The 27,509-nt window shown below is 43.0% G+C and overlaps 3 protein-coding genes across 5 annotated transcripts in view; all 3 read right to left on the bottom strand.

The window, feature by feature from the left end:
* Positions 1–264: 264 nt before the first annotated feature.
* On the bottom strand, positions 265–11,450 carry odf2a (outer dense fiber of sperm tails 2a; the record flags this gene model as incomplete). The annotated part of the gene is made up of 18 exons (XM_080842091.1): positions 265–435; positions 769–894; positions 1,798–1,960; positions 2,460–2,560; positions 3,166–3,429; positions 4,280–4,390; positions 5,237–5,372; positions 5,889–5,998; positions 6,852–7,037; positions 7,898–8,014; positions 8,183–8,254; positions 8,348–8,422; positions 8,534–8,665; positions 8,985–9,123; positions 9,936–10,123; positions 10,495–10,668; positions 11,119–11,229; positions 11,343–11,450. The coding sequence occupies 18 exons, from the start codon at positions 11,448–11,450 to the stop codon at positions 265–267; spliced, it is 2,484 nt and encodes an 827-aa protein (XP_080698217.1).
* A 1,933-nt stretch (positions 11,451–13,383) lies between these two features.
* Positions 13,384–18,278, bottom strand: LOC308367727 (prostaglandin E synthase 2-like). Its single transcript, XM_080841718.1, has 7 exons — positions 17,964–18,278; positions 16,165–16,359; positions 16,001–16,056; positions 15,176–15,328; positions 14,506–14,706; positions 14,111–14,228; positions 13,384–13,802 (listed from the first exon to the last, which is right to left on the bottom strand). Exons 1-7 carry the CDS (start codon positions 18,249–18,251, stop codon positions 13,674–13,676), a joined length of 1,140 nt encoding a protein of 379 aa, XP_080697844.1. The 5' UTR covers positions 18,252–18,278; the 3' UTR covers positions 13,384–13,673.
* Positions 18,279–19,933: 1,655 nt separating this feature from the next.
* zer1 (zyg-11 related, cell cycle regulator) overlaps positions 19,934–27,509 on the bottom strand; it is a 17,215-nt gene continuing 9,639 nt past the window's right edge. For all 3 annotated transcript variants that reach the window (XM_080841570.1, XM_080841571.1, XM_080841572.1), the window contains exons 10-17: positions 27,435–27,509; positions 27,118–27,159; positions 26,817–26,936; positions 25,690–25,805; positions 25,124–25,312; positions 22,392–22,489; positions 22,033–22,135; positions 19,934–21,573 (exon numbers count right to left, since the gene is read on the bottom strand). The exon at positions 27,435–27,509 is cut by the window's right edge and continues 141 nt beyond it. In XM_080841570.1, the coding sequence (XP_080697696.1) occupies positions 21,516–21,573; positions 22,033–22,135; positions 22,392–22,489; positions 25,124–25,312; positions 25,690–25,805; positions 26,817–26,936; positions 27,118–27,159; positions 27,435–27,509 (801 nt within the window). In that variant the 3' untranslated portion in view covers positions 19,934–21,515. The remainder of the gene's footprint in view (positions 21,574–22,032; positions 22,136–22,391; positions 22,490–25,123; positions 25,313–25,689; positions 25,806–26,816; positions 26,937–27,117; positions 27,160–27,434) is intronic.

Raw genomic sequence — 27,509 nt, 5'->3', positions numbered from 1 at the left:
CACAGCCACAACCCGAGAATCAACCCACTCTTCCTTCAAGAAGACACGCTATCTATGAATAAGGTTATCATATTAACCTTTGAGTTAGGGCCTCTAGTAAGAAGTTTAAGGTGACACAAGAAACCTGAACCCCAAAACTTCCTAGAGGCAATTATATACCCAGGAAATACCCTGGAGATGTGTCTGTTTGCATTCATGTCGGCATTTTGGTAAACTGCACATGTTGTGTCTGAGAAGAGAAACCCTTCCCTGAATTTCTCTCTCTCATAGAGGAGAGGGAGGGCGGAAAGAGCTGGTAAGTGCTGAGTCACCGAACACACTGGCGTAAGAGGCTTTTAGGAATTGAACATAATTTTGCAGGCTGCGATTGGTGCTGTCTGATTGCTCCAGACGATCCTTCACATCCTGGAGCCGGCTCTGGTATCGCCTGTCAGTCTGCAAGGCACAGCAAACAGAGGTAAACTGAATAAATACACCCAAAACGGTCTTCACACTGAGATAAAATAAGGCAAATAAACTGATAAATTACACAATTTATTACAGTAAAAAGTTGTTGTGGATCTTGCTATCGAATGCTGTGACTACACAGGGAGTGATGGGACGTGACATGACACAGCAGTTTTGTGATGTGTGATCTGGATGTGACGTGACATGACGCAGCAGTTTTGTGATGTGTGATCTGGATGTGACATGACACAGCAGTTTTGTGATGTGTGATCTGGATGTGGCATGACACAGCGGTTTTGTGATGTGTGATCTGCCTCCCACCTCCTCTTTGGTCCTCCGTAGCTGACCCAGCTCACTGTTGGTTCTGCTCAGCTGGGCCTCCAGGTCCAGTACCTTGGACTGGGTTGATTTCTCTTTAGATGAAGCTCGCTCTCTGGTCTGAGTTACCTATGCACCATTCATAATGAAACAACAGCAGCATTAGTTGGAGCATACTCTGCCAGGTCAAGTTTGCTGATGACACCACCCTTAATTGGCTGCATCACGGATGCCGATGAGTCTGCCTACAGAGCAGAGGTGGCAACCTTAACAGCATGGTGCCAGGACCACAGCCTGCTGCTCAACGTCAGCAAAACAAAGGAGGTGATAATGGACTACAGGAGGCTGTAGGGAGAGAGGCACCCATTTTCATCGGGGGCACGGCAGTGGAGAGAGTCAGCTGCCTCAGATTCCTTGGCATTAACATCAGCGAGGATCTGAGTTGGTCACACCATATAGGTGTGGTCACAAAGACAGCTAGACAGCAGCTCTTCTACTGCGGCTGCTGCAGAGGTTTCGGTATGGACTGTGAAATACTGACCTACTTCTACCGCTGCACAATAGAGAGCATCCTGACTGGCAGCATAACGACATGGTATGGGGAACAGCACTGCCCATGATCGCAAAACTATACAGAGGGTGGTCAGATCAGCGCAGTGCATTACAGGGACTGAGCGACCATCCATACAGGACCTTTACAGCCAGCACTGCAGGAGAAAGGCCAAGAGGATTCTTTCCCACCACAACCATCCCAGCAACAGTCTTTTTAACCTCCTGCCATCTGCCAGGCTCTTCTAATACTGAGGTTAAAAAAGTTAAAAAATAAATAAAATAATAATAATAAAATAAGAGTGATATCTACAGTAAGGAAAAAAATTAGATGCATTAATATTATATTAGATATATATATTTATATTGTGAGACACAAAGACAACAGAAAATGTGCAAAAGTTCAAGGTAGAGACTCACACCTTTCAGGGGAGCTAGCACTCGAGAGCATCGTGTCGTCCCAAACATGACGTGCATACATACCTGTCTCCGAGCTTCCTCCAGGGCCTCCTCTAATTGGCGGGTCAGGACGGTGCATTCCCGGGACTTCTCCTCCAAACGGACCTGATTGGTGTGGATGGTCTCCTCCCGCTTGGATATCACCTGCATCAGCTCGCGGTTCTGGGCGAGGGACTCCTCTAGTTTGCTGTCGACAAAGAGAAGAGAAGTTGGATGTAAGTGACTCAATGCAAATGACTCTCTAACTCTAATCATGTTATTTACTTGGACATGTGATATAACCCGCTCTACAATCTTCTCAAAAATATAACTAATTTTTTTATGTTGACCAAGAGAAAAGAAATTTGATGTAATTGACTGTCAATGCAAAGGCCTTTCTGACTCTAATCATGTAATTTACTTGGACATGTGATATTACCCCTTTGAGTACAATCTGCTCAAAAATATATCTAATTTCTGTAGTAGAGGCAGACAGGTGTTATGTATTAAAACTAATGGCATACATAAACTGATGACGCAAGCTATTGAAACATGTGGAGTCCACACCCTGAGCCCAGACTCAAACATCTGGTTTCCCCCCTATGAGGTCAGAGTAATATGATTCTGGCTCGGGCGTAAAGTCTGTGTGCTTTAGGATACGGTGGCGGAGGGGTGTAGTAGTGGCGACTGTAGTCGTGGAGACTGACCGGTCCAGAGCCTCCACCCTGTGCTGGAGCTGCTTGTTCTCCTCCAGAAGCACCATGTTCTTGTGCCGCACCATCTCCAGCTGACTGGCCTGCTGCTCCAGCTGCAAACACAAACACCATTCTGAGCACGGCGGCCATTTTGTGCTCCAACTCAATTTGTTTGTCCTAACAGCCAGTGTGGAGTCGTACGGCTGTTGGGAGAAATAGCTGAGAGTAGATTAGCCATCAAGTGCTTTCTTTCTGAGTGGACCATCCTGGAATAAAGCCAGGCATTCATAAAATAAGAGGACACAAAATCCAATCTCATCAAGGACAGAGGGAACCACTGACGTTTGTTAAAAAAGCAAATCAACACTTATTATGGTAGTCAGTTAATACTAAGATTTCAACATATTTGGCCAAAACATTTTCAGCAAACCTATGTGACATTTTCACTTGGTTCCCTCCTTAGAAGTCTACATATACTCTTGAGTCATCCCACATTAACTGACACACAAAAAACACAAGAACAAACACACACACACACACACACACAGAAACAAACACACACACACACACACACATACACACACACACACACACACACACACACAGAAACACACACACACACACACACAGAAACAAACACATACACACACACACACACACACACACACACACCCAAACGCACACACACCCACACCCTCTCACACACACATTCCCCTACCTTCATGCGCAGCTCCGAGAGGGCATTGGTGAGGTCGCTGGTCTTCCTGTCCTGGGCCCTCTCCCGCTCCTGGGCCTCCTGCAGCTGCAGCTCGGAGCGCCTCAGGGCCTCGGGCAGCGGCTCCAGCTCGGCCAGGCGCTCAAGCAGGCCCTTCTTCACCTGCTCGATCTCGTGGTCCAGCTCCTCGCGCACCGCCCTCGCCTCCCGCTCAGCCCTCTCCAGGCGCAGGCTGTAGTCGTCCGCATCGGCCCGGGTCTTTTGGAGCTATGAGTGGAAAGAACTAATTTAGTTACATTACATTATAAAGGACATTTAGTTACATTACATTATGAAGGACATGTAGTTACATTACATTACACTAAGTTACATTGGTTAGTCATGTTCTTAGAGGTGTTAGAAAACATGTGACCATAGGAAGGCTTCCCAGTAAAGAGAGATGCTTACACTCCCTGTTCTGCAAGTAGCTCTAAATAAAAGCATGTGGAACATCGATAATTGTAGGGGAATTATGACTACAATTGATTTCACTTATTGTTTTACTGGTATACTTGGGAAGATATTATACCATGCTTGCAGATAACTGAAATGAGAACTCATTGACAATAGCATGTTAACATCACACATAGTCAACTGAGCCACAGTTGTGTAAATATGCACGAATAAAGTGGCTGTGTAGGGTAAACTTTTACTGAGATCAGTCCAGTGTAGTTTCTACATTTTCCAAGAGTGAAGCACCAACTCCAGGTAAGCTCTGAGGAAGATTATGGCTGTACACTCAAGCATTCATCCCTCTTAATAGCTGTTAATGGGTCATTGTCAGTCTTTCCTGCTAATCTTCACCGTTGTCACCTTGGCATGAATCTCAACAAAGCCACAGTTCGGACCCGACTGCCTTCGATCACCTCATGAGACGGTCTAATGGTGTGGTGAATGCGTGGTTTGGTGAATGTGTGGTGTGGTAAATGTGGTTCAAATGTGGTCTGTGCGGTGAATGCGTGGTGTGGTGAATGTGGTTTGAATCACCTCGTGGAATGGTCTAATTCACATTAAGGACAGAGGTAAGGAAGGAATCGTCTGTGTGGTGAATGTGTGGGGTGGAAGGGAAGTGCGGTACCTGTGCCTTGTAGCTGTCCACCAGGCTCTCATACTGCTTCACGGAGCTCTTCACCTGCTGCACCTCCGACTGGGACAGAGAGAGCTTCTCCTCCAGCGCATTCAGAGTGGCCTGAAAGAGAGAGAGCACGTCCACAGACTTAGAGTGGCATGGGAGAGAGAGGACATCCACAGACTTAGAGGCCTGGAAGAGAGAGAGCATATCCACAGACTTAGAGTGGCCTGAAAGAGAGAGCACATCCACAGACTTAGAGTGGCCTGAAAGAGAGAGCACATCCACAGACTTAGAGGCCTGGAAGAGAGAGAGAGCACATCCACAGACTTAGAGTGGCCTGAAAGAGAGAGCACATCCACAGACTTAGAGTGGCCTGAAAGAGAGAGGACATCCACAGACTAAGAGTGGCCTGAAAGAGAGAGGACATCCACAGACTAAGAGTGGCCTGAAAGAGAGAGGACATGGGGGTGACAGTGGTACAGGAGGTAGTGAAGTTGCTACGTAATCAGAAGGTTCTAGTTCGATTCCCTGTCGAAGCGTCCTTGAGCAAGACACTAAACCCCTAATTGCCCCTGATGTGCAGTGTGCCATCAGTGTAAATGTAAAATGTGTATCCTTGTAACTCGCTTTGGAAAAAAGCGTCTGCTAAATGTAAATGGAATGGATGGATGGATACATCCACAGACTTAGAGTGGCCTGAAAGAGAGAGCACATCACCAGACTAAGAGTGGCCTGAAAGTAAGAGAGCACATCCACAGACTGACTGGGTTTGATGACGGTCACATTTAACAAATGTCAGATGATGCTACAATCTATCTGTTTATTGTTTGAAATGAACAGATTGAAGTAAAGTTGGACCAGCACAGTTTCAGATGATGTATTAAAGTATTATGTCCTGGATTATGTATTAAAACACTTATTAAGTGATTATAGCAAAGATAGCACGTTCAGTGGAACGCTCACCTTCAGGCTCTGGTTCTCCAGCCTGGCAGCGGTGCTCTCTGTCGTGAGCCCATGGAGTCGGTCCAGGAGCCCTTCCCTCTCCGCCCGGGACTTGTCCTCGACACGTTGCAGCTGCTCTGTTAGATCTGTTATTCGGCTATCGGAAAAGTAATGAAGGTTAGTAAGGAAGAGCATGTTAAAGGAGCAATCCGAAGTTAGCACCGAAAGCAACATCTACTGATGCCAACATTATGAATTATGAAAAAAAAACTAAATCAACAGATATTTAAAGAAGAGAGGAGGTGCACTGCTTGTGAAAATGTATCAGTTTGGACAAAACATTTTCAGCAAACCTATGTGAAACTTGACACACGTACACACACACACGCACACACGCACACACGCACACACACACACACACACACACACACACACACACACACACACACACACACACACACACACACACACACACACACACAAACACACACACACACACACACACACACACACACACAAACACGCGCACACGCACACACGCACACACGCACACACGCACACACACGCGCACGCGCACGCGCACGCGCACGCGCACACGCACACGCACACGCACACGCACACGCACACGCACACGCACACACACACACACACACACACACGTGATGGTTCTCACCTGTTCAGGACGGAGATCTCCATCTCCATCTGGCTCTTGTCCTTGGCCTCCTGGGCGTGGCGGCCGCTCCAGCTCTCAGCCGCAGACACGGCGTCGGCCAGCTGAGCCTCCTGAAGAGAGAGCACCATCACACAACACGACTCCGCTGTCAATCATCCAGTCAACAAACACTGCACACACTATCTTTTACCATTTAGAAATGTTCTCTTTGTGTTCACAAATGATTATACAACACAAGATAATACAAGATAATACAAGTTGTGAGATTTAACATAACAGGGCTCAACAGAGCAGGAATATCAGGCTGTTCATTTTGTTCATCTTTGAGTGTGTTTTGGTCAGTCCAAGATGAGCAAAATTTTATTTAGAGGCATTTTGTATAAGGACACTATAAGACACTTTATTCTGCTACGTTCATCTGTGGGCTAAAATGTGTCCATGTCTTATGTCTTATATATCTACCAAGTGTCACAGAACACACTGATCGTAATCTATAGGATAGGTCCCTTAGGCGGTACGATAATGTCATAAAACACTTCATAAAAATTCCTTAATTATTCCAATCCAATCATAGGCCTGTTTCTCCAACGCCAACACTCTCATTCTGCCTGAGCTCGACACTTTCTTCAGCCTATGCTGCAGCCTGCAGTCAACCCGTCAGCAGAAAAGAGTACTCTCTGGCATCCTCCTCCTCCTTTTCCTCCTCCTCTTCATCTTCCCTGATCTTCTACTCCTCCTCCCCGTTCTCCTCCTTCTCCTCCTCCTCTTCCCCCTCCACGTTCTCCTCCTCTTCCTCCTCCTCCTCCTCCCCGTTCTCCACCTCCTCCTCTTCCTCCTCCTCCCCCCGTTCTTCTCCTCCTCCTCCCCTGCTCCTCCTCCTCCCCCCGTTCTTCTCCTTCTTCTCCTCCTCCTCCTCCTCCTCCTCCTCCTCCTCCTCCTCCTCCTCCTGCTCTGCTGACTCACTATCTCCATGAGCTGGGCACTCAGCTGTCCGGCGGCGTCCTCGCTGCGCTCCGCCCGGTGCTTCTGTGCCCGCGTGGCCCTCTTCAGGGCCTCCTTGTCTCCGTCGGCCCGCTCCCTCAGCTCCCGCAGCTGCGTCTGCAGGTGGTCCATCTCCCCTCGCTGCTGATTGGCCGCCCGCTCCAGGTTCTGTCAGCCAATCAGACATGTTTTACAGAAGACTCAGAGAGGTTATTATGAACATTATGATGGCTATTATCCATCTTTCCATCCATTAATCCATTAAGGCATCCATCAAGTGTTCTTCTCAACAGCTCACCCAAACCCCCCACCCATCTCCCCCCGGCCCAACCTGCCTCGACCCGTATGGACTGCACTCTAACACTCTACCCTGCAACTATTGATGAACCTCAATGTATATATCTATATTGCTTTTTTAAATTTACTCAGAGATATTTATTTATCTATTTATCAATTGTTATTTATTATTATTTAGCTGTGGCAGTTAATGTCCACAGCAACTTAAGTTTTGAGCTGTCTGTTGCTGCCTCTACTGTCTCGTTGTCTTTGTGACAATGACAATAAAGTACTTTGAGCTTTGAAGTCTTGTCTCAGAGACCCCCATCTCAAGTGAGGCATTGGTCAATCAGCAGAGCAGAGACTCTATATCCTAACCTTGATTTTAAAAAGTGACCGCACTTCTGCTTGAAGCAATCATACAGTAATGTTTCACTTCAAACATTTTACCACTGACATTTACATTTACATTTAGTCATTTAGCAGATGCTTTTGTTCAAAGCGACGTACAAGGGAGAGAACAGTCAAGCTACGAGCATTAGAACCCTGCTGTAACAATAAATACTACTTTGCATAAAAAAATTAAGAAAAGAAATGCAGGAATGTAACTGCTGTAAGTGCAAGTTAAGTGCCAGCTTAGGAAGGGAGGTGCTCTCTGAAGAGTTGGTCTTCAAATTCTTAAAAGTAGAGAGGGACGCCGCTGCTCTGACTATTAAAACCAGGACAATAGCATATCCACATTGGTTCTGTACCTTGATCTGAACACTGAGCCGGTTGTTGTCAGCCTCCTTACTCCGTAACTGCCCCTGCAGATGCCCCCGCGTAGACTCCAGCACTTTAGATAACTCACTGGTGGTTTTAGAATTCTCCTGTTAAAAAATCAGCGGTTGTGTAAAGGTTTCTTATTTACATCCCATTTACATCATGCCAAAGTGTAATCCATTTCCATCAAGTTTCTACATCCGTGGTTCACAGTGTGAGCCAGAAGGCTTTTAAGGACACTACAAACTTCGATTGAGTTAAGCTGAGTTATTTACCTTCTCGTTTTCTAGGAGTGATGAGAGTTGGTCAAGTTCTTTCTCTTTGTCCTGAAGTTTAATTCGAAATAGCTGAAGAGTGACAGGAAATATGCAATTAAACAATCTGCTCAGGGAGACCCAATTCTAATTTATATAGGAGCATTTGCACATGACAAGACTTACTGTATTCTCTGCCTCTATGTCTGTCAGCTTCTTCAGTAAAGAATCTTTCTGTTCCAACAGTCGTAGGGAGTCCATCTGTTTACATAAAGACATGCACAAATCCATCGCCATTATTACCATGGTGATCTTCTCAATCTGCTATTTAGTATTTGAGAAAGCCTGCCCTCTGCTGGTAGAAAAGGGTACCTCGCGCCCGTGCTGCTCCCTCAGGAGGTGGCGAAGTGTCCGGTTGGTGCCTTCGAACGTCTCCAGCTTCTGCAGGAGCAGCCCCTTCTGCTTAGTCAGGATTGAGGAATCAGAGCCTGACAGCCGTTTCTCCTGTAGAGAGACCCAGAAACATTACAATGACTTATATCTACACCATTGACAACCTTAATAGCTTAGATTTATTAAAGATATAATTCATTTTAGAGATATAAATTCAAGGGAGGAAAGTGACCAGGTTGTCTGAAATTATTTGAGACATCACTGATCATTCCTTAACCCGTCCAGCTCAAATCAGAACATGGAATATGTGACTGCACTCAAATTAATATCAAGTGAAATCATGACAGGACTGCTGTTTGGACTGCCTAAGCGTTTAGACCTCTGGTTTTATACGCAAGAGAGTGAAACGTGTGCTACAGACCCCACATGCGCTGGTGCTGCGGGAGATGCGGCTGACCGTCTCCCTGAGAGCGGACACCTGCTTGGCGGCCGCCGTGCCGTCCAGCTCGGCCTCGAGCAGCTTGCTGAGGAGCAGGTCTTTCTCCTGCAGGAGGCTCTCCTTCTCCAGTCTGCAAAAAGTCAAGTCAAAGTCAAAGTGTTTATTGTTGCATGCACCAAATTGCTTCAGCACAGCTAAATTCTTAAGACTTGGCCAGCATCATCATCTACGCAGTAGACGTCATACAGATAAATAACATTTACCAAAACATAACATACAACATATAACATATGCAAGACCCAACACATCTGCCATTCAGTTCAAGGCCAGTCACTTCACTGGTATTTTTGCATTTTCTTATGAATAAATGCGTTTCTTTCTGATTATCAGGCAAACGCACCACCACTTTTTTCCCTCTAGACTTATATTTGCACTTAAATGTATGTGTCTACCCTTATCTAACATACAGAAAATGAAAGCTGAAAGGAATCTAGTGGAAAGTAATAGATTTGAAAGGCAGTGTTAGAGTTTGGGATCTTCAGCTGAATCAGCCTATACATGATCGTGTCTGACTAGCAAAACAGAAAACATATCTGTATCTGTGTGTGTGTTCATGATCACTGGTTTGAAGAGTGATTAGCCTTATATTTGCACTTAAATGTATGTTTTTACCCTGAAGTATAGATGGAGTATAAGTATGGAGAATAAGAATTCCAGTATGGAATGAATCCAAATTTCGTTAATAAAGGCTTTTCTATTTACAGTGTTCTTACTGGTGTGCAGAGTGGTAAGCCTGGCGGCAGTTATTGAATCCTTTTAGGATATGTTCTGGTGCCCACCTGGCGAAGTCTGCCACTGGCAATCCCTTTAGGATATGTTCTGATGCCCACCTGGAGAAGTCTGCAGTTATTGAATCCCTTACGGATATGTTCTGATGCCCACCTGGTGAAGTCTGACTCCTCGAGCATCTTCTCCATGGACTCCCGGAGGCGGGAATTCTCCCGCTCTGTGACCTCCAGCTCTTTGGAGACCTCAGCCAGTTCCTCTTCCTGTTCAGCGATGACCCGGTGGGAAGCAGTAAGTCTCTCAGACTGACGATCAAAGAGCTGCTCCTTTCTGCGTAACTCCACCTGGGTACACACACGTTCACACGTACACACACACACAAACAAACACACACACACACACACACACACACACACACACACATTTCAATTCATGAGCTTCACTCCGTCAAAAACACATATTTGCCATCATTGAAATGTCTACCTCTATATTATAAATCTATATGTTTAACAGAGCATAAACTTCTTTATGCTCTTATGGAGAGGCCAAAGATCAATCTTCTTTGTTGCGGGCCGAGATTAATCTAAAGAATTAGAATTAGAACGTATGTGTTCTAGTTTTGTCCTTTGCTGATATTCAACGGGTCAACTTTGATAAATATCCCCAGTGTGCAACTTATTTCAGAATGCCGCGGTACATCCAAAAGGGTACCCACCTCACTCTTGAGTGAGCTAACCTCCGTCATCAGGCTGTCAATCTTCCTCTCGTACCGGCTGATACGGCCGTGTTTCGCCTCCTCCTCGTCTGTGGACAGGTCCTCCAGACGCAGCCCTGCAGGGGAGGGCTCAGGCTCGGGGAGAGGGGTGATCTCCAGATGGTGTGTAGGCCCCTGACCAGAAAGAAAAAGTGGAAAAAAATGAAGAAATGAAGGTATAGGACCGTGAGTTCTTGGTGGTTAAATCAAGGTAACTGTTTTATTCTTGAGACATTTTCGAGCTGCATTTTCACCTGTGTCTTGCTGTGCTCAGATCAGTGGTTAAAAGGGGTAACCGTGTACTTATACATGCTAGTCCATTTATACCTACATTCATTACGCATCCTCTCCTCTAACTCTGTTGCTTAACTACCAAAGTCCCTTTTTGTTGTAGCAAATCATGTTTGTGAAGAATGAGGCACACATACTAAACACTGCTGACCATAACATGTAAGTTACTACGTTTCCTGAGGACCTGCTTATGGCTGAGTTACAGCCATTGGAGCTGTGAACACCCACTACTCAGACTACACGCGATTAAGATCTAGATTAGAACATGCTTTGCTGGGCAGTATTTGATCTCACCTCCCACTTGTAGGAGGGTACCCGAGTGGAGGTCTTTCCAGGAGGTATCCATGGCATCCTTGTCTTCACCTTGGCCGTGGGACGCAAACCATCAGAATCCATCGCTTTCTTCTACAGGGCAAACCAAAGCGAACCGTGTTCATTCAGTCTCATGGATAGTGTCGTCTGCTGAACATGTAAAATAGGATGACTGTAGCATTGTTAAAGGTGAGATAGTAATATACCTGCGTCTTGGGTGAGCTGGTCTTCGGGGCCTTCTTCACGTGCACGTGCACAGGTGTGCTGTCTGACACATGCACATGCAGCGGAGGCGAAGGGGGATTTGTTCTCATTGTTTTTTTCTGTAAGGACCAAGAGTTGCCTTAAAGCAAGCAGCAAGTAACAATAACGATTCTACTACACGTCAACCTCACTACATAAAAATGTCAACTTATATATGACTTATAGTCATATTACATATAATATATTAAATATTGAATTATAAATATAAAATAATTAAATATTAAGTATTGTGTACAGCAAATATGCTGTAGCTTACAACTCTGACTAGGTAACCACTATTTTAGCAGTTTGGCTGATTTATCAATTTGTAATAAGATAATAGCCACATGTCAATGGATGGACGTAATGAAATGACAGTTCAACTGTACGAAGGCTTGTCTTATGAGAGCTAATGTAATTTCTTGTTTATAGTTGAGAGGACGCATGGCCCGTATATCACGTTACATTTTCACAGCTGTGAACCTAAGATCTAAGAACTTTGGTAACCTAATAAGGAAGCGCAATGTCACATATAATGACAATAGCGTTAGCTCCATAGCGCTTTCCTGCTATGTATGCTTAATGTACCACAAATAGTTATAGACGAACTGTATGAATCCTTTCTAAAGCCACAGCATCCCCAGATGATCTCCAAAGCTTGGTTGCCAGAAACTATTATTAGCTAACGTTAGCTATGTAACGCGCTAACTCGCAACAAATGCATATGGATACACGCCTCTTTATAAAACACAGCATATATACTGATATTGTAAAACCAGCCTAACGATAGAAAAGGTTTTGACTGGTAAAACAAGTAAGACATAATCGGTGTCAGTCATTCTCTTTGTTGGCAAACTTAGTGGCTTAGTTAGCTCACTTATTAGCCATCACCTGCATAGGGCAGACAGACACAAAACATTAACTTTATATCGTCAGATCAAACATCATGCATCGCTTCTCCTTACCATGAGAATAACCAGACATCCAAAACATCGATATAAATAATTGAAGATTTTATCTTTGACATGTCCTCCTGGGTCAGAAAGTCTTGCAAAGCCTCTTTTCCGGCAGGCACAACGCCTGCTGCATGTGATTGGCTGATTCAAAACCTTTAATGACTTCCAGAGCTTGTGATTGGAGGAATTCACTGACCTTGGTTGGCGTTCCATTTTATGTTGTCTGTAGCAACGGACCTTGGAAACCACAGATCCTTGTTGCGAGTTGGCAAGGATACCAAGTGATACATTCTGTGGTGAGGGACGCCGTTTTGTTTTGGCTACATACTTAACAATAATGTTGTTTTGTAGCACATACCTTTACTGATAACGGTAAAGTCCTACGGAACTGCTCACTCAAATAAGCTGTTGCTGTTCTGTGCAGTAATTAGGTATGCAGTAATTAGCCTCTACTCTTCGTTTGCCAATAACCTTCGCGTGTGGCTGGTGTGAATCCTTTCTGACCATCAACCAGTCTCAGCAACAGTTTTAAGCCGAACAGACACTGTACGATTTAGACCTGATTCAGAAGGTGTGTGAAGTTCCCAGGTTCCCAAACTCCTTGAGTTTTTGCCCATGCAGAAAGTCCAATTGAATCGTGTATTGTTAAACACTTCATCATTCGCGATTGAGAAAGGTCGAACTGTGTCTGACTGGCTTTAGGGTTATCGAGCTTGTAAATATATTTACTTAGACGTAATCAAGGATTTGGCATAATAGCAACAATGAATAACTTCATAAATAATTTGTTTCTGGGGGTATCAATCAAAATGGAAAAATACTGCTCGTTTTGACGCTTGTCCAGATGCGTTTGGCCATGAGCTTCTCAGATATCAAATATGAACATAGGCACCATTAGATTCTTTAACTCCCTAGCACTATCTTTGATATTAAGTATTGTGAATTGCCATTCATTTTTCATGAGTCACTCATACTGACAATACAGCACACATGCACCAATGAATACACAGCATACCTGTACCAAGTATAGGCATGAACCAGTCAGTGATAAAAACATTAATTTGAGGTTTTATTGTCATGTTACATTCCCATCCTCATACATATTCGTATACATATCAGTGACAGATCTTCAGTTCAGTTCATAAATAACAAGAATGAATCACCGTAAGGCTGAAAGCAACATCACTTGCTCTGATATACACCGATGTATAAAAGATTAAGCTTGCCCATTCACATATAAAACTATGTGTCTGTTGCATGTCATAATTAACAGTTGGTTTTCAAGTACGGTGTGAGACGGACGAGTCGACCCTGATGGAGCCCACAGCGATGGAGGCATCAGTCCTGACCACCATGCTCCTGAATCACCTTCTCCATGGCCTGATACCACTTCCTCATCCTGGTATGTTTCATGACATCATCAAATGCCTGTTGGCCCTCCACTGTACGCAGGACTCCATACACCGACTTTTGATAGCAGTGGGGAACAAAGAGAGAGAGAGAGAGAGAGAGAGAGAGAGAGAGAGAGAGAGAGAGAGAGAGAGAGAGAGAGAGACAGAGAGAGAGAGAGAGAGACCAATGAGTGCGATGCAATGGAAAATTGTAAATAAAATCACTGTTCATGACCATACAGAAGGACATGATATGTTTACACAAAGTACTCAGAGGATGTGGACAAAGAATACAGGATTAGCCCTAAGTCAGCTCGCAAAGGAAGAAAAAAGCCTGTAACTCAATTATAGTTTTTTTTCAAGAATAATAGCTTAGTCTCTTACTATATCAGCTAGATTTGGCTTGTCGCCTCCCAAGAACTTTCTCTTCTTGCCAACTGCGGTCATCCATTCGTCAGCGGCCTTATACAGATCTTGCCTCACATCTTTCTCCATTCTGTACCTGTTGAACAAAAAACTAATTCATCAGAACTTTGACTGCTAAAATGGACTATTCTGTGATGATTGTTTCTAAACTATACTTAACAAACTAGAACTTTATGTTTGTCAAAACACAAAAGCTGATAACACATGCAACTTAAAGAAAACTCTAGGTCTCAAGATCATTCAATGGGGTATTTTTCCTCTACAACATTAGTACTGATATGAGGAGCATCTCAGATAAAACCACGGTTAAATATGACAGCTTAAGATGCCTGAGGTAATTGTGAAACACAAACCAGATTTTTAGCAGCTTGGACAAGAAGAACATGGTAAATGCGCCCACATATTTGATGACGAAGCCTTCCGCGGGGCCATAATTGCCTTCAAGCACAATGTGGTTGTAGGCCTCCAAAGCCTCCGCAGGACTACGATACACATTCGGGGCAAGTATGCACAAAAGCCAGTCATCTGCCCAGTGGCGCCATTTCACCTCATCCCTAAAACGCATAAAAACAAGAGAGGGGGGGGGGGGGGGGGGGGGTTTGACTTGAAAATGTAATTACTACAGTTCAATTCAATACAAATCAATGGTCCTATTCCTAGCACATCGTAAAGGCCATGAAGAAAGAGCAAAAGTTTGGACACACCTTTTTCTTTACTTTTATTATTTTCTACATTGTAGATTAATACTGAATAACTGTAAACTATGAAAGAACACATATGGAATGATGTACTAAACAGGACTAAAAAGGTGTTATCTACCATGAAGAAAATAATAAAAGTAAAGAAAAAAACGCAAAAAATTAGAAGGTATGTCCAAACTTTTGACTGGTACTGTATTTCCTACTGGTTGGAAGCATAAAGCAGCACTCAACTAGGATTGCTCTGTTATGTTTCAAGTGACCAATAGCAACACATTAATGTGTCAGAGAGATATATCTGCTATACAGGGGTGTCTGCACTTACCTTCTTGCGTTTTTGTTTGGGTAGTGAAGCTCAAGGGCTATCTCATTTAGCATAACCCAGTGCCTGTTTGTGTATTCTGAGCTTTCGATCCCAAAGATGTTTTTAGATTTCAAGACAGGATAGTAGTTTATGACCTCATGAATTGTTTTACTCCTGCAAAGCCAGAGTGATAAGGATTAGAGTCGAATGGAGCAGAGAAACAACACAGTGTATTTCCTCCTTCTGTTGGTAAAACAATTCACCAGAGTTGGATCCGATCACCATACTTGTATAAAACAATGGTTTAAAGAATGGCATTCCCTCTCAGGGGTCGGGAAAGGGGGGGACATTGTAGCCTATGACACTGGACCGTCGGCCATACTTGTTTCATGGCACTGCCGAAACCAGGAAAATTCTGGTTGCTAGTAGGGAGTGTATGTAAGTATTCATACTTTCTATATTAAGGCATTTTACGCAAGCCTCCATAACAGTATTCATTTTATCAAAACCAAAACCTGTAGGCATATTTGACATCATAGAAGGTGACAAATATATCTGACTTCAACCACGTATGCATGTTATATCGTTGACTAAAGGAAAATACATCTCTGGAACAAAAGTCATAAATGTTAGTATGAATTGTGCCATTAGAGACAGCCTTGTCTAATTGCAGAGATCTATTCAACATTGTGTCCAACAATATTTTTTTGGTGGCCCAACAAACCCTTATTTAGAGGCCAATAACTAAAACTTTCCTCGTATGTCCAGTTGAGCTTCAGTCAATAGAGAGGGAAGAAGTTTAGGGTGTGAAACTTCAAATGGCTGTCATTTATTAAATGTACTTACTTATCAATCATGCATGTCTTCAGTGCACTCATGATCACAGAGGCATCATTCAGTTCCTATTAAAAGGACAGAAGAGTTTTATTACGTTTTTTTTAAATCAAGTATTCTTATGTGGACTAGAAACTACGCTTTCCATATGTTGATCTCAAAGAAAAATCTCTTACCAAACCCTCTTCCCCCTCGATCACAAGAATGGGAACTTTACTGGAGGTAGCCCACTTTATCTCTCTATGCAGAACTGGGTTGACCTCCACAATGTCATACTCCAGACCATAATAGTCCAGGAATGCCCGAAGCTTGCTGCATTGGGGACACGTCTTGTATTGGTAGAGCGTTACTCTTGGGGTCGTTCCCAGCACCTGCATGGAAATCAGTGTCAAAGGTGAAAAGCATGTCATAGCTGTAATATTTATTTCAGAAAATCTGTCCTCTGAACAGTCCCTTAAAAAGAACAACCACATACATCTTTTGTAAAACTCACTGTAAAATGTATTTTCCATACTGTGAAAAGATTGCATGTTTTCCTTTATGTTTTTTTGAGTTCAATGTAGCATGTGAACATATTTTTCCATTCAAAGTCCATACAGCCCAAAGATGTAGAGAAGCAGTGAGGCCTTGGAGAACCCTTCTGTGATGGTGGCATGAGAATGACTGGCTACGGCAACCCTGCCCAATTGATCATGGTTACCGAAGACCGTTATATATATATACAGTAGCTATTTTAAGACCTCCTTGCTTTCAGACATGGCCAGTTTGTCAGGTGCAGACAGTATTTATATGGGATCTATGGAAACATGATCAAAGTCTCTATCGCTGGACGATGACATTAGGTCAGGCTATGATGGGGGGAACAGGAGATGCACAGAATTATTTCAGTGAGACAAGAAGCAGGTCCAAGTCTAAGCAGGCTGTCCGCAACACATAGCACCTCTGTACTGTATTATTCTGACACACATGGGTCCTCAGACAAACCGATACAAACAATAGCCCCCTGCTTGCAACGAAAAGAGATGAGAGACAAAGGGATCATATCTATTTTTTGGAGGGGCAGCCAGCACCCCAGGCTATCTGGGATGCACCTTCCCAGGGCCTACACACGACATTCCCTCCTCACAAGAGAAGGAAACGAAGATGAAAAGTTGAATTGCATCTGCTAATCATATTAGTCCTAGATATCACTTCTATCCTAGGCGGAACCATCCTAGTTCTGCTGCCTGACCTTGAGCTATGGCCATCAGAAGATCCTAACCAAAATGTACTCACATGTTTTCCTCTGAAGTAAAGCACACTGATGTTCATCATAAAATCTAAATATTAGGGTTAAGTATTTTTTTTGTACAGATGCCCACCCAAAGAAACACCTTTAAGCCGTTCAACGTCAGTGTGTTAGTTAATATGGGGCATAGTGCCCCCTGTTGCCCCAAGTCTCTGTGTTTTGAAGCCAATAGAGCAGTACTCAGATCGAGCAGTGTGGAGCATAGGAACTGCCTTTAACTGAGCTCTCACTCGCTGCTGTGTGATCTCATTGAGCGAGTCACAGTATAATGTATTTCGTTTCCTTTTCATTCCTCGCCTTCCTTGTCTCTGTTCAGTCTGTCTCTTTTATGTCCTTGTCTTTATATCACTCTTTCTCTCTCTCTCTCTCCGTCATGAACACAAGGACCACAACACTGCAGATATTATCATGAGTTGGTACGAGTGCATTATAGTGCTGCCAAAATCCTTAAACGTAAACCCGTATAAGGCACCCTCACTCCAGAGAAGTTGTCAACATCACACGAAGGTGACCGCAATTCCTTCATTGTCAAAGGCCTGCCATTAAAAGTTTGGTAACCACTGCGTTAAGTAACCATCTTTTCTCATACTACCTCACTCGATTTTCTTCTCCACAGACGACCAGTGCGGAAAGAGCTTAAAGTAGCATGAATACAGATAACATAACGGTAGTAAAACTACTGCTTACGTGGGCTAATTGTTCCTCTGCAAAATGCTGTTGTAGAGATAATTTGACTGCACTATACAAGCCGATTCCTCCTCCCAGTAAGAAAGCACACTTTCCATAGAGCCGGGTGTCCTGCCGGGGACACACTTTCACTCTCTGCAATGCACCAGTTTCGTAAGCCCTGAAATATCTTCTTAGCGGCGCATTATGCGCCTCAGTGGCAGCCGAGCCAGATTGGCTTCGTAGAGCACGAAAGTATTGTAAAGTGGCTTTGGCTTTACTCGATATTTTAGCTCGGTAAGCTGCCATTTTTCATTTACATAAACCTCGCTCCCATGATGCCATTGCCGACGATGACCAGAAGCAAGAAACGATTGGCTTAGCCAAGTACCCACGTGCCGGGTCGAGTTGCGTCATAACAGAGAATTTCATAAGCGGCAAGAACCTTCAAAACTGATTTTCTAGGGAAAAATCTTCGAAATGTACTGTGGCTGCTACTCGAGGCAAGTTTAACTCCCAGAAAGCTAATCCTTTAAGAACAACACAATCTTAAATAATTATATCTTAAATGACTTTGCGAAAATGTGACACTTCGCAACAGCTGTGGCTTACCATAAATTGACGACCAGTGTAAACTATAAGGTATCCCATGTACAGCCATGATCCAGATTATTTTATTATCAGTTCCAGCTAGAAGGAGAAAGGCCAAGAACAAGAATAGAGTCTATACTTTCCACAATGCTGAAAAAAAAAACGAAAAATGGGAAATGTATTAGCCTCTTTTTTGTGGCAGGGTCCCTAAGCGAAGGATGGCAAGATATTTTAATAGAAGTTAATTAATCTGCAGGTTGATCTTCATTTAAATAGTAGTTAATTCATCTGCATGTTGATGTTCATTTAAATAGTAGTTAATTAATCTGCAGGTTGATGTCCATTTCAAAGTGGCTGAGGTTAAAGATACAATGTCTACATGAATTGTAGAATTTACAGTAGTGTAATGATTGTGCAATTATGGTGCAGAAATTGTCATTAAATCAAGTGAAAGGCAAAGGCATCCAAAATTCATTCCAGAACTTTATTTTTAACTTTATCCTCCAAGTCCTTTATGAGTGAGAAAAAAAACTGAAACTGTTAGCCAATTTCATCTTCATGGGTCCCCAAAGAGGGCACACCGTCGCCGTCTGACAGCTTCTGTTCTGTCTTACACATACCACAAGCTGTCCTGTTAATATACGATATAAACATCTACTTCTCCATACAAAGTCATTAGTTGTATTGATCAATTACTGGCCAAAAGTTCAGAAGATCTTAATTAAACATAACATACATTGATCTGTCCTTTGGTACAATGTGATCATTTGTCACCCTATATAAAATGAAACAGAGTGAGGTGCAACCAAGTACAGTTTGCAATACCTCTACATGAAGGGAAGAAATGGGAGTGATGTTTGGAATGGTGTCTGAAAATAGATTGAGTCTTGATTTTAACTCCCTAAATTAACAATATGCTTGAAGTGAAAAACAATTCATTTTTGCCAGTAGTGATCAATGTGTTTTTTGGAAAATGCTTATAAACAAAGATACAAATTTGTGAATATGAGGAATATTTCTTTAAACAAATGAGCACAAGGACACTGGAGGACATCACGGGGCATTTTTAGAGGACTTTGATTGATGTGCATTTTAGCATTGTCACACCAAATGTCCACACTGCTGAGGGAAATCAATAAAGCCACACACATATCACTCACTCATTCTTTTCTCTGCAAGTTTATCTCTTCCTAAAGTCCATTGCCTTGTGTAAGATTAAGACTTATGGACATGATCAGAGATGGTAGTAATAAAACCAACAGTCTAACTGGTCCTTGCCGTATGCTCACCTGGTGTGCGATGGCATAATGCTTGGACGGTCAAGTGTCTCACAGGTTTATTGCAAACTTTCAAAGTGAATGAACAATCACAGAGGCCAAATTAGACTAAAATGTGTACAGAGTAATCATAAGATTCATTGTTTATTATGAAGTAAATATATATATATATTGCAACTTGCCTACACTTATCAAATGAAAACTTTCATACGGTCATTCATGGTAGTTCGACATGAAAAAACAGTCTTGTCAGGTGAGACAAAAGATCTGGAGAAGTCTCCTCGCCAAAGATATATATATCTATTATATATATATATATATATATATACTTTAAAAACCACAGCAGTGAATGAAAGAAGGACAGGGTATTCATCATATTCAACATATTTTAGGTCATCTATAGTTAATGAGAGTGGATCATTGAGAATGTTAACTAATAATAAAAATGAGATTAGCCCAATACAAACATAATGTCCAATTTCCAAAACAGGCATGTGAATGATTTTTGACATGGATACTGAACACTTAAAATGCTGCGCTTTACCTTTCCTAAAAGAACAGAAAACCAATAAATAATAATAATAATAATAAAAACAAAAAACAGCTTGGGGTCATTAAACTTAGGCGCAGAATCCCTATTTTCTCTTCTCTGCCCAGTCCTGTACTTGGTGACCAAATGTATTCCTCCAAAGGAAAGATAGACCACATTGGAGGGGAAAGCATCACATAAATGTTTATAATTATGTCATAAAAACATACATACAAAACAAACAAACAAACAAAAAAAACCATGAGAAAGCTTTACCTCCAAATATGTACAATGAAATGAGAAATAATGTCATCCTTATTCTGACCATATTCTGACCATGCCTGGGGAGCATCGTCAACAGCATTTATGACACAAGATCCCTCCAGGTCCGACCTCTGTGTGTGTATAACTAGCATCCCGAAGGTCGCCGGTCAGCTTCTTCTCATGTCCTGTCTTCCAGGTGGACTGGCGGTGATATTCGCACAGGGTTATGCTCAGGTGACGGAGTGCGCTTGTACGATGTGTGCCGTGCACACTTTAAGCTTATATGGTAAGGCCCTCAGAGAGACCAAGACAGCCCCCGAGGCCAACATAGCCTATTCTTTGCCAATACCTTTTCTGGCTTACTTTCTTTTATAATTTCAGAAAAATGAGAATCACCCAATGTATTGTTCCTAAGAGAGATTCATACATTGCGGCATTTGCACACATAAGTGTATGCCTCCACACACACACACACACACACACACACACACTCACACACACTCACACACACTCACACACACACTCACACACACACTCACACACACTCACCAAACAAAGAAAAGGCAAATCAAACAAATTAACTGAAAACACACGCAGCTAATATGAATGGTAAAAATACTGCTTACCATGTGCAACCACAACAACAACATCAGAGAGAAAACAAATTCCAAACAAATCAAAACACTTCTGCGTGTAGTACCAGGCCTTGAATCCCTAGTGTTGATCGACCAGTGTCAGGTCCCAGAAGAAAAAAAAAAAAAAAGTTGTTGACCACGAGGCAACATTTTAAGTTTGCTTTGCTCTACAGTGAATCGATGCTCTGGTGCGATAGGAGGTGGACAAGATTCCGTGATGGTTCTGTGATCTGTGCTCTCTTCGGCCGCTCGGCCCGTCCAGCTCAGCTCCAGCAGTTTACCTGCTCGTGTCCATGGGGTCCTCTTTAAAGGTCACACACTGCTCCATCACTTTCCTAAAGGGTAGACACAGGAGTTACATCTGTGCACAATCACGTCACGACTGTGCCACTCTGCACTGAGATTTCAAATGTTGTGAGGATGAGTGTGTGTGTGTGTGTGTGTGTGTGTGTGTGTGTGTGTGTGTGTGTTGTGGGGATGAAGCCTAGAGGAGTCTTCCAGAGGCATAGCTTTTTTAGTTCTAAATATAAGTATGAAGTATCTAAATAGGATACCTAGAGAGTATATAGTATCAATACATAGAGTATCTACCTAGATCTATACATAGAGTATCTACCTAGATCTATACATAGAGTATCTTAACGCATCCATTAGGCATAGACATACCTCAGGCATTACAGAACAAAATGCCAATACGTTTCTACTGTACTAAATACATTTCATACTATATGCTTAAGAGGGTTTTTTTTTGCGACTAAGGAAAAGCACCAATCATGAGAGTTGGAAGCCCATACCTGGCCATGTTCTTCGTGTCCACGTGTGAGCTGTCCATCTCTAAGACCTTCTCCAGGAGGGGAATCCCACCCTCTTTGACCAATAATGGACAGTATTTATTTGCTATTTCGAGGGGAGAAATGACAGAAATCAGTATTAAAACAGAAACACACAAAACCACCAAATTTCTCAGTTAATGGTAAGGGAAAGTACATATTTGTTTTATTATTATAAGTACATATTTGTTTTATTTATATTATTTTTTCTCCCCCGTGTGCTGGCTACACATTATGGTTCTTATAGAGAGAGAGAGTACGTGTTTGAAAATAAGATTTGCATTCCCCTCCATCAAATAGACCAATCAGGAGGAGCCACTCACGGTAGACAGACACCAGGTTGAAGAGCGCCCAGGTGGCCCAATGCTGGCTAACAGGACCGATGCTTTGGGGCAGGAGACGCAGGATGGGCTCAAAAGACCTGGAGGAGCACACATGCAACAACGTGCAAGGTCAAAGGTCAACGCAGGCAGGCAGGCAGTGCCAAGAAGCATTCATACACCAAGATCACTTCACATCGCAATATCACTTCATATCGCAATATCACTTCACATCGCAATATCGCTTCATATCGCAATATCACTTCACATCGCAATATCGCTTCATATCGCAATAGCACTTCACATCGCAACATCACTTCATATCGCAATAGCACTTCACATCGCAATATCACTTCACTTCGCAATATCACTTCATATTGCAATGTCACTGTGAGGCAAATGGTAATTACAGTGCATGAAATGCCCTGTATTGTTATTCCTAGGCATTTTCTTCTTCTTCTTCTTACCTTTTTCTGCGATTAATTCAGCCCGAACCGTTTAACGTAGAAACTTCATTCAAACTTTGTCGCGTAGGTCTTGTAAAGCAGTGGTTCTCAACCTTTTTTCAGTGATGTACCCCCTGTGAAATATTTTTTCAGCCAAGTACCCCCTAACCAGCGCAAAGCATTTTTGATTGAAAAGAATATGTAATTCACAGCGCTATGCCATCATTGTCTGATTTATTAAACTGTCAACACTGAATATTGAACATTGAACATTGTCGCATTGAACTGAGTGCATTTGCAATTACATTTTAGTAAGAACCTTGTGCTTGTGCTTCACTGAAAATCTTTGTCAGTCTTGGTGGCAGGAAGGCAACTGCTGTGATCAAGCTCTTCTCCAGACACAGTCTGTTTCTCTGCTTTGTTGTGATCACAGTCATTGCAGAGAATGAGGCCTCACATAAATATAAGGAGTAAAAGGGTAGTAGCTGCTCCAAAGCTTTCTCTCCCAGGTCAGGGTGCTCCTGCTTCACACACATCCAAAACTGTGTGAGTGTGGATTTGGCAAACTTCATCTCAGTCAGATTACACTTCCAGGAGTCTTTCCTGATTAGTGACAGGTAGCTTGCTTCCATATGCTTTGGACAAGAGAAGTGGGTTTCTCACCCAATCCAGCTGTGTAGATTTCTCCTTCAAGTCAGGAAAGTTAGTAATTTAAACTTCGTGTCCCACGATGACTAACTTGACAGGAGCTCTGTCCACATCCTCACTAGAGAGAAAATCATCCACCTGAGGAAAGCAGGTGAAATTCCCCTGTTAAATCCCCCTGGTTCTTCAACACAGCTCTGCTTTCTTCAGGAAACCTCCAACCTTGTCATACAGGTTTAAAATGCTGGTGTCCTTTCCCTGCAGACATATTCAGTTCGTTCAATTTGCTAAATATATCTCCCAGATAGCACATATTTGCAAGCCAGTCTGTGTGGCATGCATGGGGAGATCTGTGCTCAACAGAAAGGTGTGTACTCAGAACGTAATTCCAACAGCCGGTTAAGTATTCTCCCTCGAGAGAGCCATCGCATATCTGTGTGCAGCAGCAGTTGTGTGTGTTCAGCTTCCATGTTTTCGCGAACAAATCACGCTTATAATAGGCTACAGTTGCTTGCCAAAACAATAGAAGACATTCCTCCGTGATTTCCCTAAGAAAAAAATAGTTCTTCACGCAAATGCGTAGCAACCCGCATTCTGACTTCAAGTTTCAATGACTTTCCGTTACGTTCAATTACCGGACTACTTGCGGACTGATATAAAAGATGTGAATTAGAAGCACAAAAGCCGTTGCCAATGACAGCGGATATAAACTTTTCGCCGCAGTGAAAATCAAGGAACTACAAACCTGCGAACGCAGACATTTAACCCACATAGCTATGGCCCATACAAATCGACTGAACATTCTGAATAGCCGTATAATAACTATTTTTAAAGGATTTTTGAATGGAGGCTAATTTGGAATATATCTTTTAAAAATCTCACGTACCCCCTGGACTACCTTCACGTACCCCCAGGGATACGCGTACCCCCGGTTGAGAACCACTGTTGTAAAGGACACTTACTTTTCACTTTTCTAAACTTTATACTTTTTAAGATATTAAATAAAAACGAATCTAAATTTTCCCATTGACTTACATTGGGCCATTATGACATCTTAATAGGGTCTTTAAACTGGCTTGCACCTGTGCTCCACTGACACCTGCGCCAAATCCAAGGAACCTTTTCTCTGTCCCTCTCAATTTAACTGTAACTAGGAACATTAAGACACCTTCCATTCTCTACTTTTTTCTCTCTCCATCTCTCCATCTTTCTCTCTATCCCTCTCAGTCTACTTTCTCTCACACTCAATCTCTCTTCTTCACTCCATTTTTATCTCCTTTTTTCAATATTTTCACTCTCTTTTTCTCTTTCACTCTTGTTCACTCTTCTTTCCTTCTTGCATTTTCTAGTTGCCCTTGGTAATCTGCCAGGTAGATCTGCAAACCAAAGCGCCCTTCTTTTGACCTATGATGTATTAAAACTCTTTCAGAAGGGGATGACCTTAATTTCCCTCGGGATCAATAAAGTATCCATCTATCTATCTATCTATCTATCTATCTATCTATCTATCTATCTATCTATCTGATGAGCTTTGACCCCTAATGGATTTAACCTCTTTCATACGTGGCATCATTCCTCTCGTCATGACCTTTGACCCCTAATGGATTAAACCTCTTTCATACGTGGCATCATTCCTCTCGTCACCTGTAGTTGATGTTGCGCCGCGAGCTGACGTCCCAGCTCTGGATGGCGTCCCACATCTTCTGCATGACCTGGTCCCTCCCCGGCTCCTCCATGGGCCAGGCGTCCGGCCCGTCGAACATGATGTGGGACAGCACCCCGCACGCGTTGTAGGACACCTCGATGCCGTCCGCCTTACTGTCCAGAAGTTGGCTGAGGAGAAAAAAAACAGAGTTGGACAAAGTTGAGCTCAAAAGAAAAGATACGCACAAACGTTTCCATTCGGAGAGCATGGAACGTTAACGTGATCATTAGTGGCTAAGCAGTAGAACTTGTATATTTTGATTTTTAATTTTTGTTTATTTTATTTTATTTATCTTATCTTATTTTAGATTTAGATAGATGTTTGATATATAAGTTAATGCCTTTTTTTTAGGTTGTATAGCCTTTGTCACTCTGGCAGGGGGACTGACAATGGAAATTGGGTGCATTTACATCTTAATATTCATGAATGTACACTGCCCCTCTTGATCAAATAAACAAATTGTATTATATTGTATGGAGGGGGGAGTCTGGAGGGGGGTCCTTACGTGAACACTTTGACAAACTCTGACGTGAGCAGCTGTGGCCTCAGGGCTCGGACCTCCGCCACGTTCCCTAGGAGCCCCAACATGTTTCTGTGCAGCTCCTGCTTATCTGGAAACTCCTGCAGGGAGACGAGACAGAAAAGGATTACACCAGCCCGGTCCCGTCTTACATTTACATTTAGTCATTTAGCAGACGCTTTTATCCAAAGCGCCTTACAAGGATGTAGACACATTTTACATTTACACTGTTGGCACACTGCACATCAGGATCAATAAGGCGTCAGTGTCTTGCTCAAGGACGCTTCGACAGGGAATCGAACTAGCAACCTTCTGATTACTACACGACTTCTCTACCTCCTGTACCACTGTCGCCCCGAACTGGTCTTCACAAACTGACAAGGATGGGGAGGTGTTAGGAGGCGCATGCTGAGTTAACAACACAAAGCCTAATTAAGAGGGATCCTATTATTCTAGATCCTATTAGAGGTCTAATCACATCAGATCATCGGACCATATCAAAACGGATTTTACATGACGGCATGGTGGTGGAGTGGCATAGCGGCCATTGAGTTACTCCCAGGCCTTCAGGGTCAAACACAGAGCATGATTCACAAGTGATGATCAAATCTGAATCAGGGTCGAGGGGGCCAGTCAACACAGGGTACAACGCAGACCTACGTAATGCAATGTATTGTACATTGCCCCGTCAGATTTCTATGAGATTTTTTTTTGCATCACAGTAGCCATGTTCTCCACAAGAAACGGAGCAGAGGTGATAAAATGTGTAAACGGTGAATCCCACACGAGTAGTGGTGTTGAGGTCTATGGTCTAATATGAGCGAAGTCTTGGCAAGGAGACACAAGTTGTGTAGCAGGCCGCAGAGGACCATTGTGTTCTGGACTGGTGTCATGTTGTCTTTTTATTGTCTATGGTGTTGTCAGCGCATTTACACTTTCATTAAGCAGACTCATTCACATTCAGTAACAGCTACAGTCTACTCAGCATATGTGCTGCCAGGGTGTCCAACCCATGATCTTGGTGTTGAGAACTTGCTCTACCAGTTTGCTTCCAGTTTGCTGTGAGTGTGGCGTGGTGTGATGCAGAGTAAACTGTGGGGGCGTCTGCTGACCTCTAGACACTCCAAGAACAGCGTCATTCCTCGGCAGTTGAGGAACATCTGGCAGTTATCGGGCGTCTCGTCGGTGATATTCCACAGGGCGCTCCAGGAGAACTCCATGACCTGGTCACACTGAGGTCAAGCACAGCAGGGTTTAGGCAAGGCTGTAGTCACACCATGCAGGTCAATAATAATAATAACAATGCAATTTGTAATAATAACAATTGAATTTGTATCGCACTCTTCATTCAAAAGAATCTCAGAGTGCCAAGGTTGACTAGAATTCCGACACTCTTAATATTGCAATACTCACCATTCTATCTTGCAGTTTTTTCTGGATCAAATTCAGCATTGTCTAAAGGAATTGAAATGAAAAAAACAGATGTATTACCATATTTAACAATCAGAACAAGTCAGAGATTGATCTATATTTTCAAACGTGATCTTAATTTTTGGGATGCTCTAGATTAGCCAGATGCCAGTGAACAGAGTTTTAGAGGAGAGAAACGTAATGTTGTAACGGTAATGTTACATTTAGTGCACACTAATGCTAGAAAGAGCGTGAGGACCCAAGTAATCCTCCTGCCACAGTTTCCCCCCTCCCCCCACACCCCCCCCTGTGGCACCTACTTTGACGAAGCCCATCTTGCCCACGGCCTCCTTGTGGTCGTTGTCCACCTGGCAGACGAGGGCGTTGCAGAGGTG

Source organism: Sprattus sprattus (genome assembly GCF_963457725.1).
Source record: "Sprattus sprattus genome assembly, chromosome: 7".
In the NCBI taxonomy this organism is placed as follows: Eukaryota; Metazoa; Chordata; class Actinopteri; order Clupeiformes; family Clupeidae; genus Sprattus; species Sprattus sprattus.
The sequence above is the reverse complement of the archived record's forward strand: the minus strand, read 5'-3'. Positions and strand labels throughout refer to the sequence as shown.